At 28.6% G+C, this 16,986-nt stretch overlaps 1 protein-coding gene across 1 annotated transcript; it reads left to right on the top strand.

The window, feature by feature from the left end:
* Positions 1-765: 765 nt before the first annotated feature.
* Positions 766-12,593, top strand: LOC139425328 (uncharacterized). The gene is made up of 4 exons (XM_087168787.1): positions 766-988; positions 6,198-6,383; positions 9,663-9,788; positions 12,359-12,593. Exons 1-4 carry the CDS (start codon positions 875-877, stop codon positions 12,431-12,433), a joined length of 501 nt encoding a protein of 166 aa, XP_087024913.1. The 5' UTR covers positions 766-874; the 3' UTR covers positions 12,434-12,593.
* The last annotated feature ends 4,393 nt before the right edge of the window (positions 12,594-16,986 follow it).

Below are 16,986 nucleotides of genomic sequence, written 5' to 3'. Positions count from 1 at the left end.
CGACAACCCATTAAGAGGGCCAAGGCCGACTGTGCCCATCTCAGTTTTCTTGACCTTGGGCTCTGGGGTGCAGGAGCATATGTTCCGGTCAGGTGGTCAGCCGAACGCGGAGAGCCCCCAGTGTTAGTTCCCAAGCATGCTTGGTACTCATTTTATCGACCCACTGAAGGGATGAAAGGCTGAGTCGGCCTTGCCCGGCCCAAGGATCGAACCAAGGACCTGTGGCACGGCAGCGCGAAGCGCTACCACTCAGCCACCGGGCGTCATATATATATATATATATATATATATATATATATATATATATATATATATATATATATATATATATATATATATATATATATATATATATATATATATATATATATATATATATATATATATATATATATATATATATATATATATATATATATATATATATATATATATATATATATATATATATATATATATATATATATATATATATATATATATATATATATATATATATATATATATATATATATATATATATATATATATATATATATATATATATATATATATATATATATATATATGCATGCAGTCATTGCAAGCAATATTTCACAATAGTGTGTAGTTCATATTTAGAAGGTAGTGTTATGGAAATAAAGAAATAATTCAATAATGAAAGCGAAACTTCTTTAAGTTTCGCATCGCTGCTTGAAAAGGCGCCAACCCACTGTCATTGGCGTTGTTTTAACCTACGGTTTTCGCCAAATGGGTGGGTCTTAGTTCGCAATGTAAACAGGAAGAAGCATTTGTTGCTAAGAACGTCAACTGCGTTTTAGCGGGGAAAGTAAAAGTCGATTCTTTCAAATAAGTAATTATTAAAAAAATAATCATGCCTCACTCTGTCACTGTTACAAGAACTACTACTACGTCAAGTGCTACGGCAATTATCTTAAATACAGGACTTCTAAAGACAGCAAGTGGTGGTTTAAAATTGTTGGAAACGGTAAGAAATTAATTTTTTCCCCTAAATAAAAATAATTGTTTCTTTAAAAAAAATCGATGTCTATCTTTTGATAAATAATGAAATCGGCCAATCTTGATCAATAGTTTCATAACTGCATATTTTTTACTTTTTAAGAATTATAGAAAAAATTGCTTTAAAGTGTCATTTAATTATTTCATTTACCCTTCCAGCTTTAAGGCCCTGGGTAAAATTGTACAGAAATTTTTGCTAACTTTCATTGGTTTAAAATTCTTGATTGTTTTACCCGGTATAGTTTCTCTGTTCTTTTATTTATTATTTTTTTTAGCTTTGATTTCTTTTTATATCTTAATTGTTTTTTTTTTGTACCATGCTGCATTATTAAAAAACTAATGTAATTTTTATAGAACAGTTATGGAAAAAACTCATTTGTAAGTAGGTTTGAGAAAATTTTGACTAATACTATTTGTCTTTTGATTCACCAAAAAAAAAATTCCAATGTAAAAAATATTCCGATAACAAAATTCCGATTTTATTAAGGGAGAAAAAAACTTTAATGTCTTTTCCACCTACTCTTCAAAGTTGGTTAGTCTGAAAAAAAAATAATCTTAAAATCCGGCTGCTGTGAAACACAAAATGCAAATTTTTTAAACGATTGTTGTTCGTAATTAGTTAAAAAAGTCTTATCAGTTGAAACACCGGTGAGCGGAAATTCTCCACTTTACTATGATGCATTAGAAAGATCATTAAGTTTCTGAAAATGATAAATCGAAATAGACTAAGATTTGAGATTTTTGTTCTTCTAGCATATAGCTCTTCTGAAATGATAATTATTTTCATTTTCATGACATTCTATCCCACGATAATACAGCAGAATGTTTTTATAATAGAATATTCCAAATATTGGAGATACTTAAAATATATATTTGGAGAATTTAACCTTAATCCAAACATTCTATCCCACTATAGTACAGCAGAATATTTTTATAATAGAATACTCCAAATATTGGGGATACTTAAAATATATATTTGGAGAATTTAACCTTAATCTAACTTTAACCTCTTTTTATTAATCTTTAATATTTTCCATGTTTTTTCTTTCTCTCTCTCTCTCTCTCTCTCTCTCTACATATATATATATATATATATATATATATATATATATATATATATATATATATATATATATATATATATATATATATATATATATATATATATATATATGTTGGTTATAAACAGGCGCGGGATTTTAGAAAGAGCAAATTAATTTTATTTAATCATTATGTGATGATGGGAGAGAGAGAGAGTGACAAAATTATTGCGCTGCTCAAATAAAAGTTAGGGAAAATCTTGCAAAGAAAATCCGTAAACTGTCTCGTTTTAGGGAATAAGGGAAATCTTAGTAATTTTAATTGGTTTATTAAATAGGTCGCGCGATTCCCACAAAAAGCAAAGGGAAAAATGTCTTATCTGGTGCCTGAAACCAAATAAGTAGGTTGCAGGCACCAGGCTGGGCTATACGTAATATTCATGACATATTCATGAAGTGCTAGTATCCAAGTGTCATAAAATGGAAGTGCTGCTCAATTTTAAAAGTCAGGGAAAATGTTTCGTTTTAGGGAATAGGGGAAATCTTAATAATTTTAATTGGTCTGTTAAAAAGTTTAGGGAATTAAGGTCTTTCTCTCAGTTGCATGAAAGGGAGAAATGAAAAATGTTAATTAATGCATTAACTTGAAGTCAAAGATAGATTAAATGACGGAATGTGAATATTAAAGAGTGAAGAAGAATTTAGTTTAGAATAATAAATTAAGAAAAATATTTAGATAAAGGAATAAGATAAAAAGATTAGTTTAGCATCCATTAGTTAATCCAAGAAGCCGCTACCTTGCTTCTTATTTTATCCGAAAATAGTACGTTTATGAAGAGAAAAAAGTTTTATTTTCTTGAGCACAATGAATACTAATTAAGCCTTATATATTAAATAAATACGCTCTCTATTTATTTATTATTTTTATAATCATTTTGGGAATGGTTTATCCAAAGCAAAAGGGGTAAGATTTATCAGAGAAAAGTCACCTTCACCCTTTTTTGGGGTCACCTTCACCCTTCTTTTAAGTTGTAAAACCGAAAAATGGTTTGTGGGGTGCATTCATATCTAATATGTTTTTTTTTTGGGGGGGGGGGTGAGTATTTTTTAAAAATGTTTTTTATTAAATACATAAGACTCAAGTTCATGCTATGAAAAGTTCATGCTATAAAAAACCTATTATATCACCTTTAACTATTGGTTTACCACAATGATAATTTGGTCGATGTTAATATGAGAAACTAGAGTTCCTGTATTTTCTTACTTTGTAAGTGAGTTATGACATTTAGGTAACATTCTCCGATTGGTCGAGAGCTAAAATTTACCGAAACAAAACGAAACAAAATCTTTCTCCTGGACTCAACCTGGAGTGATTGACAAAGTATTTATCTGGCTGTATCTCAAAATTATATGTACATATACTTTTTTCCTTCCTTTAAAATGTATCTTAACTATTCATAATATCTTTTATGCACAAATATAATGTGAAAAAACCATTTGTTGTGCTAAATAATTAGATTCAAAAAATTATTATTGCTCTACTTGTCACTTTTATCTACTTTTTTATGTTATTATATGGCGAATAAATTGTTAATTTTTTAATAAAATGTCAATTTTCTTGCTAAGAAATTATTTCCAGTTGAAAATTTTTCAAACAAATTGAAAATAAAGTTATAATTTATATATTTGAATTTTTATGTTAAATTATTATTTAATGTTTTATATTTAATCTGCTGGTTTTTGGCATAAGTTTAAATCTCTTGGCAAGGAAAAAAAAATTAGCATAACTAATTATTGGTGCCATAGCACAAGCGGCCACTAATTTTTTTCAGCTACATAATCCTAAAAGATCGAACTTGCTATGGCAGAACTCTGACTGTTAAAAAAAATAGCAGATGTAAATAGCAGATATAGCAGATGTAAATATGCTAAACGGGAAAAAAACTATTAAACTATTAATTTATAAACATTTAATATGAAGAATAAAAAATTTTCTTTTGAATTCAATTCTATCTAACATGCAGTATAATTATTCTTATAATGGAATAGTTTGCTTGCTACAATCTCGATCTAAAAATTCAAAATAATGAAAAATCTTCTGTATGTGCTATACATGAGATAAAATGACATTATATTATCATTGATAAATGATATCACTTTGCATCTTAATGAGTGTTTTTTTTATATTCTTAGTATTATAATAATAATAATAATAATAATAATAATAATAATTTTGTTACTATTTGTTTTCCCTTAGTTGAGAATTTCTTTTTTTTTTACCATACAATTTTTTATGTAGATTATTAGAACAATATGTGGATTTTTATAAGCGTTGTTTTTACTTAAAATAGAAATTTGCGCTTATTTTGGGACCGTGATAAACCATTGTATGGTATATTGATACAATATCAAAAATATCAAAGCTTTGGCTATATTGATACAATATCAGAAAGCACTCTTTTTTGCGGATATAATCGTGTGGGCTGATGAAAAGATTATATCTTTTATTTTCCGGTTTCTTTTAAAAAAATTTAATCCTTTTTTTTTCAATCAGTTGTTTGTTATTTTTTTTTCAATATTATTTCCCCCCCCCTCTTTCATATGTCTATAATTTTCCTTTGTTTTATCTTCATTTTGAACTTATCTAATATATATATATATATATACATATATAATTTTTTCAATGTAATATTATAGCGATTTTTCACTTACGGTCTCTTTTCTTTATGGTGCTTCTGTGTACGTCACCGCTTCAGGAAAGCATTTTCGACCCCACATTGCTATATGATTTCGAGTCGTCAGGATGCCCCCTACCCCTCTTAGAAGTTCTGAAACGCTTAACTGAGACACCCTGTATATATATCTGTAATTGATTGCATTTAACAAGAAGTTTTATACATCAAAACATTAAACCTAATTTTCAAAAATCTATGTTACTTATTTCTTTATTATAATGAATGGCTTGTTTTATTACTACTGATGAGCTCAGTTTTCACGTTGAAACTAAAAAATAAATGAATACAAATAATAAACTAGTAAATAAAAATTTTGCTCTCGTGAATTTTTGGGGTTGAGAATCAAAATTAAAAAATAAATTCAATTAAATAGTTAATTCCAGTTTGTTTCACTCAAAAATATTTGATCGAAATTTTAAATTACTGTTAAAAAATAGTCCAAATTCCATTTCGCTTCCCTCTAGAATATTTGGTTATGCATTAAAAAAAATTTCATTCCATTTTCTCGAGAATGTTTGATCAAGAATTAAAATTACTTAAAAATAAATTAATTGATCAGTATCCGATTACAGTTTGTTGTTCTGGAGAATGTTTGGTTGAGAGATAGATCTTAAGTTTGCGTAAAAACTTTCTTGCCCCAGAAGTAAGGACACCCATAACTTGAGGACGCTATACAGCTGTAGAAACTATTCATGGCAAATTTCATTTCACCTCTGTTGGTATTTTAAAATTTTAAGTGTTTAGATAAAGTAAGTTCAGGAACCTAGGTTGATTGTGAAAAAGTTCAAAATTCAAATAAATTACTGCAAGAAAACTCTTTTCCACTGTTTAATCCTAAGTAGTCCTGCCATAATCCGTTTGCATTTAAAATTTGAGGAAAAATAATCAGCATTTGAAACGCTAGGCTTGCCTCTTTTCCATTGTTTAATCCTAAGTAGTCCTGCCATAATCTGTTTGCATTTAAAATTTGAAGAAAAATAATCAGCATTTGAAACTCTAGGCTTACCTCTTTTCCACTCTTTAATCCTAAGTAGTCCTGCCATAATCTGTTTGCATTTAAAATTTGAAGAAAAATAATCAGCATTTGAAACTCTAGGCTTACCTGTCTTCACCTTTTCTATTCATTAAATTTTAAATAGAATAGAGGGGATTTTCCCCCGTCTAGTTTTCTAGTTTTACTTATTAAATTTCAGTTGTATTTCATTAAGTATGAGACTTAAATCAACAAATTTCGAAGAACTAATCTGTCTGTTTAGCTTGTAGCGTCCAATTCGATGCGGTTTGCCGTTTGGGAAACAATGTGTGGCGCCATCTCTCAACAAACGATTGAACTATTTTCACATTTTTAATTTTTATTTTTATTTTATTGTGTTTTTATGTTTTAAAAATATGACTTTTTCAGATACTTGGAGGAATATGCTTGGGTCTGATAGCCCATTACTCTTCAGGCCATGGTGTAACGTGCTGGAACGCCGAGTACGTTTTCTTCTTCCTGGTGACATTTGCTTTCTTGGTGACCACTTTTCTCCTTCTCATCTCGACACTAATGTCTCTCATGTCTGCCACTCTTATACAAAAGACACTTTTTGTAAGTATTGCATTCATTTTGCGATTACTGCAATATTTTGAGCCTTCAAGAAATCATTTGCTCATTTCCAAATTTTACTATATATGTTTTCAAGATATTAATATTGCTTTTTTATTTATTATAGTTTTATCAGTTTTTAAAAAATAATTAGGACAGTATAATATGACACATTTTTTTTTAATGTTCAGAAAGGCATATCCTTCGAGCATTTTAATGAAAAACGTCACAGTTCCCATGAAGGCAATAAGATGTTTCTAAACGTCGAAGTTTTAATATCGAGTAGCAATCTTTAGGACTAGTTATCTTGAAGCAATACAAAAGAACAGTTTGATATAACCTTAGGAAAAAGCTTTAGCTTATTTTTCTCATTGAAAGAGTCAATTACACGTTCCACAAAGAGAACTATACTTTATATTTAAACTATTTAAAACTTGTTTAATTAAAAAGAAAACGCAATTTTTTTTATTTATCTAAAATCTTTATACGTAATAGGTCATTTCAAGTATAAATAAGTTGCACATGATTTTTAAAAAAATATCGCGCATCATTCAAGCATCGCAATTTGTATTCATGCGATTTAAAATTACACATCACGATTCTTATTCACGTGTTCTATTTGCGATTCTATTCACCTGATTTAAAATATATAAGTGATAATGCATAATTGATGTAATATTTATAAATATACTCAATTAAGTATCCAAAATATTTTTTTTCCCTTTTGATTTTCGGAAGATCTAAGAAAAGGTCTAGTTAACACCTCGTCAATGTCCCGCATGATTTGGAACAGAAAAAAGTAAGAGACATCCGAATTCGAGATGCTATTAAAAGTCATAAGATCATAATGATACAACAAAAGCAATAACGTACGACGATATTAATTCATAAAAGTGCATGGCTAAGTCCAGCTTAAAGAAAAGAGGGGGGGGGGACTTATAAGAATCTAAGGTCACATTATATGAAAATCCCTGAAAATATCTGGTTTTGTCGGAAAAAAAAGCTTAAAATTCTGATATTTGGGTGAATGGGTAATGTTTCCGACGTAGTATTTTACGCTGAATTAAATGAGTTCAAACTAAGGTTGGCGCACCAACCTACAATGGTATATCCTCAGTGATTATGGATTTAATATTCCTTGCCGTCTGCTAACTGTTGAAGGATTTTCTCTCCATGTGACGCAATCAAGGGTTAGTTCCATAAAAAATTCCCCACTCAAAGGATAGTTTGTCTCGATGTTTGATCCAGGAGTTCATATTGTCTTCTGGGTTGGGTTTTAAATTACAAAGTAATGAAGTTGACCATATATATGAAAAAATATGGAAAAATTATGATTGGATATGAAAAATTATTGTTTGGAAGTAAGCCATGTTTGAAAATTTTTTTACTTTTAACGCAGAAAAAGTCACCGGTGTTTCATGCTGTATTTCATAGCCATAAATTACTAAAATGCAAACATTTTAAATTTATTTTGACCTAAATGAATGCAAAATAATCATAAAATTATGAAAAGGACGTTTAATTAAAAATTCTAGGTCAATAGGCTAGCCTGTAGACTTAAAAATAACCACTCTTTTTTTTTTTTTTTTTTTTTTTTTTTTGAAAATTATTTTATGATTTCCAGTAGAAAGAGACTCTGCGAAACAGAATTTTCATCAATATGTCCAATGTCGCCATTCAAAATTTTTATCCTTCAAAATTATCAATTTGTGGGAGGGGGGAGGAATCACGTGAAAGGATAATTCTTTAACAATTGACATATTTCAAAGTTGTAATGTATCTGTTTCCATAAATGACTGAAATCTAGAGAATCTCGATTTTCACCAGTGAATGTCAACAATCGCATAACCGCTTTGGTGAATGTCCGAAGTATTTGCTCTATCCGATTTGATGATATTAATTTATTCGTTGATATTATATTTATTCGATATTGTAATATCTGATGAGGATAGATTAGGAGAAATATCGGTGTTCGTAGTACCGGTTTAATGCATATTTTGCAGTGACACTTGACCTTAAGAAAACATTGATGTAGAACATACCGGGCAAATGTATACCGGGCAGTGGAACATAACTAGACCTAGTATATATTTCGAACTTTTACCAAAGCGACTATGTGGCTCTCAACATTCATTGGTAGACGTCAACAACCACCAATTTCGGTCATTCACAATAACATATACACCGAAGAGCCATTACATTATGACCACCCTGCGAACAACATGTAGCCCTCAAAACTGCTAGCCCCCGCCGTGGCATTGATTCCACAAGGTGATGATAGGTAGTCTGAGGTATCTGGTACCAAGCGCTCACCAACTGGTCTTGCAATTCCTCATATTGCGAGGAGGTAGCGTGGCAGCACGAATTTGGTTTTCCAAGTAGGACCACAAATGCTCTATTGGATTAAGATAATGTGAATTTGGGGACCAAGACATGACTTGAAAGTCACTGGAATGTTCTTCGACGATTCGACCCTTATGACATGGTGCATTATCCTGTTGGTAAACACTATCCCCCGCAGGAAAAACTGTTGCCATGAATGGGTGAACCTGGTCTGCAACTATGTTCAAGTAGCCTACAGACGTCAGGGATTGTTCTATGAGGATTATGGGCCCTAATGTGCCCCATGAAAACATTGTTCCCTGGGCGAGAAACCATGAAAACCTGGGCGAGCCCATTGTTATAAATGAAGGGTGGTCATAATATAATAGCTCTTCGGTGTACATTAAATGCGTTTTGCCTCCCCAAATATTTTTAAGTTCTTTAACACCAGTATGTTTAACTAATTTTTTTTCTCACTTATTTATATTATGAACTTTATTGAATGAACTTTTTATATCCGAAGATTATTTCTAATATGATTATTTTTTTTAAATATATAGTTTAATGAAAAAAAATGCGAAAAGGGGCTATTAAATGAAAAGGACCTATCCATATTGGTCACAGACGCATTAGGTTTGAGGAAAAAGCAACTAAATCTATCGACCTCTGGCTACTTAAAGAAAATGTAAAATTTCCAGGTCTAGCCTATGCAAAATCATTTATTTCAAAATTCCTTAAAAAGTTTTATATAATATAAGGTGTGGTTATCAGTATAATAACCAGATGAAAATACTTTTTTAAAACGGCAATTTTATAAATGGCAAACTTTTTTTTACATAGTATACTAACTTATTATGCACTTATTATGTTATTAAGTACTTATTATGGTACTTATTATGTTATTAGGTAGGGCAAAATTATTTATGTCCTATGGCAATATAACACTCTTCTGTATTTTAGGAGTTCTTGTACCATGTGTTTGCCTTCATCTTTTACATCTCAGCCAGTCTCGCACTGCTCATATACATACAGAAAGTCAACAATTATTATGAGACCTCAGCTTACAATGGATTGATGGCTGCTTCCGTAAGTTCAGCCTAAATTAACATATATTTTGTGTCTTATTTCGTATAATATAAATTTTTTAGTGCTTAGGTTTTGAGTTAGGAAGTAGTATATTTAAAATTTGGGACCTCAGCTTACAATGGATTGATGGCTGCTGCCGTAAGTTCAGACTAAATTAACATATATTTTGTGTCTTATTTCGTATAATATAAATTTTTGAGTGCTTAGGTTTTGAGTTAGGAAGTCGTATATTTAAAATTTGAGATCTCAGCTTGCAATGGATTGATGGCTGCTGCCGTAAGTTCGGACTAAATTGACATATATTTTGTGTTTTATTTCGTATAATATAAATTTTTGAGTGCTTAGGTTTTGAGTTATGAAGTCGTATACTTAAAATTTGAAACCTCAGCTTACAAAGGATTGATGGCTGCTGCCGTAAGCTCAGACTAAATTGACATATATTTTGTGTCTTATTTCGTATAATATAAATTTTTGAGTGCTTAGGTTTTGAGTTAGGAAGTCGTATATTTAAAATTTGAGATCTCAGCTTGCAATGGATTGATGGCTGCTGCCGTAAGCTCAGACTAAATTAACATATATTTTGTGTCTTATTTCGTATAATATAAATTTTTGAGTGCTTAGGTTTTGAGTTAGGAAGTCGTATACTTAAAATTTGAAACCTCAGCTTACAAAGGATTGATGGTTGCTGCCGTAAGCTCAGACTAAATTAACATATATTTTGTGTCTTATTTCGTATAATATAAATTTTTGAGTGCTTAGGTTTTGAGTTATGAAGTCGTATACTTAAAATTTGAAACCTCAGCTTACAAAGGATTGATGGCTGCTGCCGTAAGCTCAGACTAAATTAACATATATTTTGTGTCTTATTTCGTATAATATAAATTTTTGAGTGCTTAGGTTTTGAGTTAGGAAGTCGTATAAAATTTGAGATCTCAGCTTGCAATGGATTGATGGCTGCTGCCGTAAGTTCGGACTAAATTGACATATATTTTGTGTTTTATTTCGTATAATATAAATTTTTGAGTGCTTAGGTTTTGAGTTATGAAGTCGTGTACTTAAAATTTGATTTAGCAAGAACTATCTGACCGATTTCGTTCAAATTTTGTGTTTTGCCATATAAAATTACAATCTTTAAAAGGATATACAAATTTTTCGACTATTTTTTAATAAAATAATAAACAAATATTTAAAAAATAATTTTTGCCTGGAATAATGTTAGGTTAAACGAATTTTACAATTGTGTGCAAAATGTTTTCGATTCACTCAAAAAATTCTCTAAGTATGGTTAAAAACGAAAAAAATTCATTTAACATTAAGGAGTCCAAACTTTCTACCACTATTCTAACTAAGCAATTGGGACAATATTTTCCAGATTGCGGCTAGCCTCCCTCCTATGTTTTGAGGGTCAAAAATACAAATCAGGCGAAATAAATTAATAAATAAATGAAAGAAATTAAAAAGAAAAAAGACAGATAAAAAAAGTATGTTTAATTAGGGAAAGTTTATTAGTCAGGGGGTTTCATAGCACAAATATCGTCTGCAGAAATTAAACATTATATTGAAGATTGAAATTTTGAACCGTTAACATAGCAACGTTTTGCATGAAAACCGGATCTGTGGATGATTTCTTTCTTTCAGCTTCATTTTCTCTTCTTTATTTTTATTTTATTTTTTTCATTATTTTATTTTTATTCTATTTTTATTATTATTATTCTTTTTTCTTCATTATTTTATTTTTATTCTATTTTTATTATTATTATTCTTTTTTCTTCATTATTTTATTTTTATTCTATTTTTATTATTATTATTATTCTTTTTTCTTCATTATTTTATTTTTAATCTATTTTTATTATTATTATTCTTTTTTTTTTCATAATTTTATTTTTATTCTATTTTTATTATTATTATTCTTTTTTCTTCATTATTTTATTTTTATTCTATTTTTATTATTATTATTCTTTTTTCTTCATAATTTTATTTTTATTCTATTTTTATTATTATTATTCTTTTTTCTTCATTATTTTATTTTTATTCTATTTTTATTATTCTTATTCTTTTTTCTTCATAATTTTATTTTTATTCTATTTTTATTACTTTTTTATTTTTTTTAAAATTTTATTTTATATATTTTTTATTTTTATTTTCTTTAATTTTTTTTTTAACTTTTAATTTTTTTATTTTATTGCGAACTGTACAAAAGCAAACATGGCTGCTGTTCGGCATAATTGTCCATCAATCAAGGCATGTAGTTAAAAGAATTTTGAAATATCTTCGAAAATGAAGATTTTGAAGTGAAAAGAGTTATAATGAGTTTGTGAACTTTTTTGAGGAAGCTGAACATGTCTTCCCTATTCACCAGTGATGTCAAATAGTTTTATTTATCTCTAACTGTGTATTTCTTATAATTTGAAGCTTTTACATCAACAAAATATTTAAATCGTTTATCTGATAGTTTTAAACTTTACCTTTAGAACTTTTTTGCGTCTTTAACCTCATTAAACAAGTTTGAGTTCATAAAATACTACAACGTATTGTATTTCATAAATTTTATTGTTTTTTATTTCTTTCAGATTCTGGGCCTTTCCAATTCAGTGTTGTATTTTCTGAGCGCGTTTTTCTCCTTCCGGACCTACAGAACGGGTTAATGTTTCACATAAATTGGTTACTTTCACAGAAATTTCAATGTTCTGAAGCGAAGTTCTTTTTACTTCAAAAAGAATTATCCAGTATGTGAAATCTAAATGATTGTAGTAGACACGTGCAGATATAGCTATAAAAGGACACCTTATTTAAAAAAAAATGGAATTACTGTGTTCTGTAGATTTTGGTATCTATGACCTTCAAACATAAGAAATCTGACCTTGATCTCATTTTTTTATTTTCTGCTTTTGACTTATTCGTAAAAAAGTTCCCATCTTTAGGTATCTTTTTAAGATCACTGTTGTTGGTCTATTTTAGTATTTATTGCCGTCATTCTCTTCGTTATATAAAGAACTGGTATTTATAAAAGCTTTAATTGCTTTTGATTAATGGAATTACGATAAAATGGTAATAAATTTCGTTGTAAATTTACAATTAGACCTAATATAATTTTCATTTTGCCGAAATTCAAATCAATTACTTTTTGTTAATATGCTTATTATGTTGCGAATTTGCAATTGCAACTGCTATAATTTTCATATTGCCGAAATTCAAATCGAATTAATGGCACTGGTTGTCAATGAAATCGTAGAAGTTTGCCACTGAATCTTGAATAAAAGAATAATTTTTATTTCGCCTAAATTCAAATGGAATAAAAATAATTCTGCCTATAGTTGAACTCTTACAGCTTGTATATGTTTGTTTGAAATTGTAAGGATGATATTTTTATTCTGCGCCAAGTAAATTTAGTAAATTAAAAAAAGTTCAAAATTTTAACTAAAAATATATAGGGGAGAGTGGGGTCAATTGTAACAGGGTACGATTGTAACAGAGCAAAAATTTCGAGTGTCGGGTTCTAGATTTGGTTCCTAGATGGCGCACAAGGTGTATTTAATAAATCTACATGTACACCCCTGATGGCAATCATATGTACTTTTGAAAGAGTTAGATCACAAAAGATATTTTCACGCCACGCAAGTACTTTTTTTGGTATTAGAATATTATATTGTAACAAAGTAATTTTGTTTAAACAAATAAAAATTAGTAACCGAATATGTAAGTGGACACCTTAATTAACATTTCAATAAAAAAAAGATTAGTTTTGTTAATTAACTAGCATTGTTTTTAACAAATGAAGCTGAAATGGCGTCTTGGGGACAATTGTAACAATAAGTAAAGGGACGATTGTAACAGCTGAAAATAAATAATCTTATGTTTACAAACCATTACTTAAGTCTTTAAAAACCACCAATAGTTTCCTATATCATTTATATTATGTTGCATGTGCATTATTTTATTTATCCCCTTTCACAGCATAAATTAAAATTTTTAACCCCTTAAAGTTAAAAGCTTAACCCTTTAGGTCTCTGCTCATTATTATTTTTACTCCTAAAATATCACTACTATTTTGATCAATAAAGAAATATATCACAACTATGATAATATGTATAATTAACTATGTTTTAGTTGAATTTATGAACTGTTACAATTGACCTCGTAAGTGGGGACAATTGTAACAAGTGCTCGACTGTCAAAAATTGTTAATAACTAATATAATAACATTTAAAATTAGATATTTATTTTTTTTTTCTAGTAGAGGATAGTCTACTTTACTCGTCTGTCAATTAATACTAATAATATATTGGATTTTTTGTGAGTTAAAAATAGTTAAGTAAAAAATGTTACAATTGTCCCCACTCTCCCCTACTACAAGTATCTATCATAAGAAAATGATAAATATCATTTTAAATTTGACTTATCAATTAAGAAGGTCGATAAAAAGTGTGCTGTAATTATTCACAACTGGATAATCTTTTGTACTTATCATGTATAGATGTTACGTCTTTTGATTTGCTGTGATTTATAAATTAATGTTTTTGTTGCCTTTAGATGTTATACAAACTGAACGTGATGCTTATTTTTTTTATTTTTTATTTTTTATTTTAACTTTGATAATTTGTGATTGACTTACTTTATTTCTTTGTAAGTGCTTTTAGATTTTTAAAGTCGAACCAAAAGTATGCAATCAGTTAGAATGTTAATTTATATACTCTTGTGTGTATATATATATATATATATATATATATATATATATATATATATATATATATATATATATATATATATATATATATATATATATATATATATATATATATATATGTATGTTACAATGGAAGACAAATTGGTAAAAAAAGAATTTTTGTACTTACCAAACACAAGATTTTGTACAAATATATAAGAAAAAGAATTTTATTTTTCAAGTAAGAGATTAGTACAAGCTTGTATTTATTGCTACAGAATTTATCTTTTATGAAAAGAAAAAGAAAGGGATAGCGAAAATTTTTTTATCGGATCTATTTAAAAAAAAAAAAAAGTTTTATCTAGCTGTGCTTTTGAAGCTTTTATATGAAAGTTTATGTATATCATTGCACTAATGCATAAATGAATACCATTTGATACTTATTCAAACATGAAATTTAGATTTTCGAATGGTAATGCTGACAGCTTTTTAGTAAAAACTTAGCTTTATATGTATCATTTAAAAATTCATATTTTCTAATTATACGTAATATTAAATTATACAAAAAAAGCAATAGAGTTCATGTTTATTATTGTGAATGATATTCGGAATACTTTTATATACATTCGTTTATATAACTAAATAATCTATAATTTAAGAACTTCATATACTACTAGAAAATATGTGCTAATATATTTAAAAAATATATACATAAATTGTATTATTTTTTTAAAGCAATACGAAAAGAAAAAAAACTAATTGAAATTATAATAGTTAAGAAAACTGTTCTCCAAACATTGCCAAGAACCTCTATCAATATTTTACAACTATCAAGATCGAACACTATTGGTGTAGGGGGTAACAATATGTTCAAATTCATCATATTTGGAAACAAAAGTAACAATTTTCCTATGAGATTTGAAATCATTTTATTTGTTATCATGTTTTTCTACTATTTATTCATATTTTATTTATATTTCAACATTTACAAGTTCGATTAATTGTTTAATAAAGTCTTACTGAGCAATTTTGTTTTGTTTCTTTAATACTTTGCACTAAAGTAAAACCTCTGTTCGTTTGCTATATTTTTCAATAAAAACCCTTTTTGTTGAATTAAAATGTAAAATTTATAGCACTTAATTGTACATTTTAGCAAAATCGAATTTCAAAAATACGACTTTTTTAAAATTCGGTATTTTAGGAACGACACAACCGATTTCGCTTCAATTTTATATTCTGCCATGTAAAATTACATTCTCTGAAATGGTGCAAAAAATTGTTAGCACTAAGTTTTAATTTTATTAAAGTTTAAAAAAGAAAATGATTGGCCACTAGATGGCAGTAGGAATTATGTGTAGAGAGAGCGTAGAGGTGCGCGCGAAATGAGCCTGATGCAAAGAATGATACAATTACTGATGTCTGTAAATATTGTTTGTAAATAAATTATTAATATGCTAAAATAATCAAGCTCTTTCTTCCTCCTACCCCCCAACTTGCCCGAACCGAGCTACTCGATACCTGACAAATTATATGATTCCAATAAATTCAGAAGAGGGATTACCCCAAACCGGGATTCCCCGCAACGCTATCAGGTAGGCGATTTTGAATTATTTCGTTTTAAGTATTCAAATGTGTAGTATAAAAAACGTATTGTTAAGTAGTAAACGATTTTGAGAATTATAAGTATAAAGTATTTTCTTAATTTCGTTTCAACGAAGTAATTAAATAGAAGTAATTTCGTTTTCGAGGATGAATGTACTAAAATTTCGTTATTGATAAAATATTTCCATGTATTAAGTATTTAAGTATCATAATTTACGAAGCATGGCCTTTTGGGGGAAGGCAAAAAAAGTAGATTTAATAGAATTAGCATCGGAGTTAGGTCTTTCGGTACCAGAAGATGCTAAAATAATTGATTTAAAACGTATTATAACCGAATCGGAATCATACGATGAAGAATTTAGTAAGAGCTTACTAAGTAGAATTTCGGAAGATAGAGTAGCATCAGAAATAGCAGCCAAAACATTGGCAGACCGCGAGTATGATCTTGAACGTCTACGCATAGAAAGTAGGGCTCAAAACGTAAACACTTCGGATTTAAGTAGTAACGAGGAAAGTAAAAACGTAAACACAGATTTTAGAAAGTTAATGCACGAATATAAGATCAAAGATGGAGATATAAATTTTTATTTAGTTTTATTTGAACGGCAGGCGCGACGTATTGGTTTAAGTGAAGAGTATTGGGTATCACAATTATTGGGACTACTCCCTTATGAAATTACGCAACTAATCGCGCGTGAAAACGAAGATAATGCAAATAATTATAAGTATGTGAAATCATTATTGCTTAAGAGATATAAGTTAAGCGCTGATAAGTTCAGATTTAAATTTTTAAATCATGTTAAAAATCCAGAAGGTACATGGAAGGATTATTCTTTTGAATTACAAAACTATTTTGAAGAGTGGATAACGGGTCTCGAAATATCGGACTTCAATAGTTTAAAGAATTTGATTATTACTGAACAATTGAAAAAA

The sequence above is a fragment of the Parasteatoda tepidariorum genome, chromosome 1 (genome assembly GCF_982258835.1).
Source record: "Parasteatoda tepidariorum strain Cologne lab strain chromosome 1, Ptep-v5.0, whole genome shotgun sequence".
In the NCBI taxonomy this organism is placed as follows: Eukaryota; Metazoa; Arthropoda; class Arachnida; order Araneae; family Theridiidae; genus Parasteatoda; species Parasteatoda tepidariorum.
The sequence above is the reverse complement of the archived record's forward strand: the minus strand, read 5'-3'. Positions and strand labels throughout refer to the sequence as shown.

What these genes read in the sequence shown, in the direction of transcription:
- LOC139425328 (XM_087168787.1), top strand. Translation starts at nt 875, where the DNA reads ATGCCTCACTCTGTCACTGTTACAAGAACTACTACTACGTCAAGTGCT. An exon ending in GTTTAAAATTGTTGGAAACG is followed by an intron (nt 989 to 6,197) that starts GTAAGAAATTAA and finishes TGACTTTTTCAG; the next exon opens with ATACTTGGAGGAATATGCTT. An exon ending in ATGGATTGATGGCTGCTTCC is followed by an intron (nt 9,789 to 12,358) that starts GTAAGTTCAGCC and finishes TATTTCTTTCAG; the next exon opens with ATTCTGGGCCTTTCCAATTC.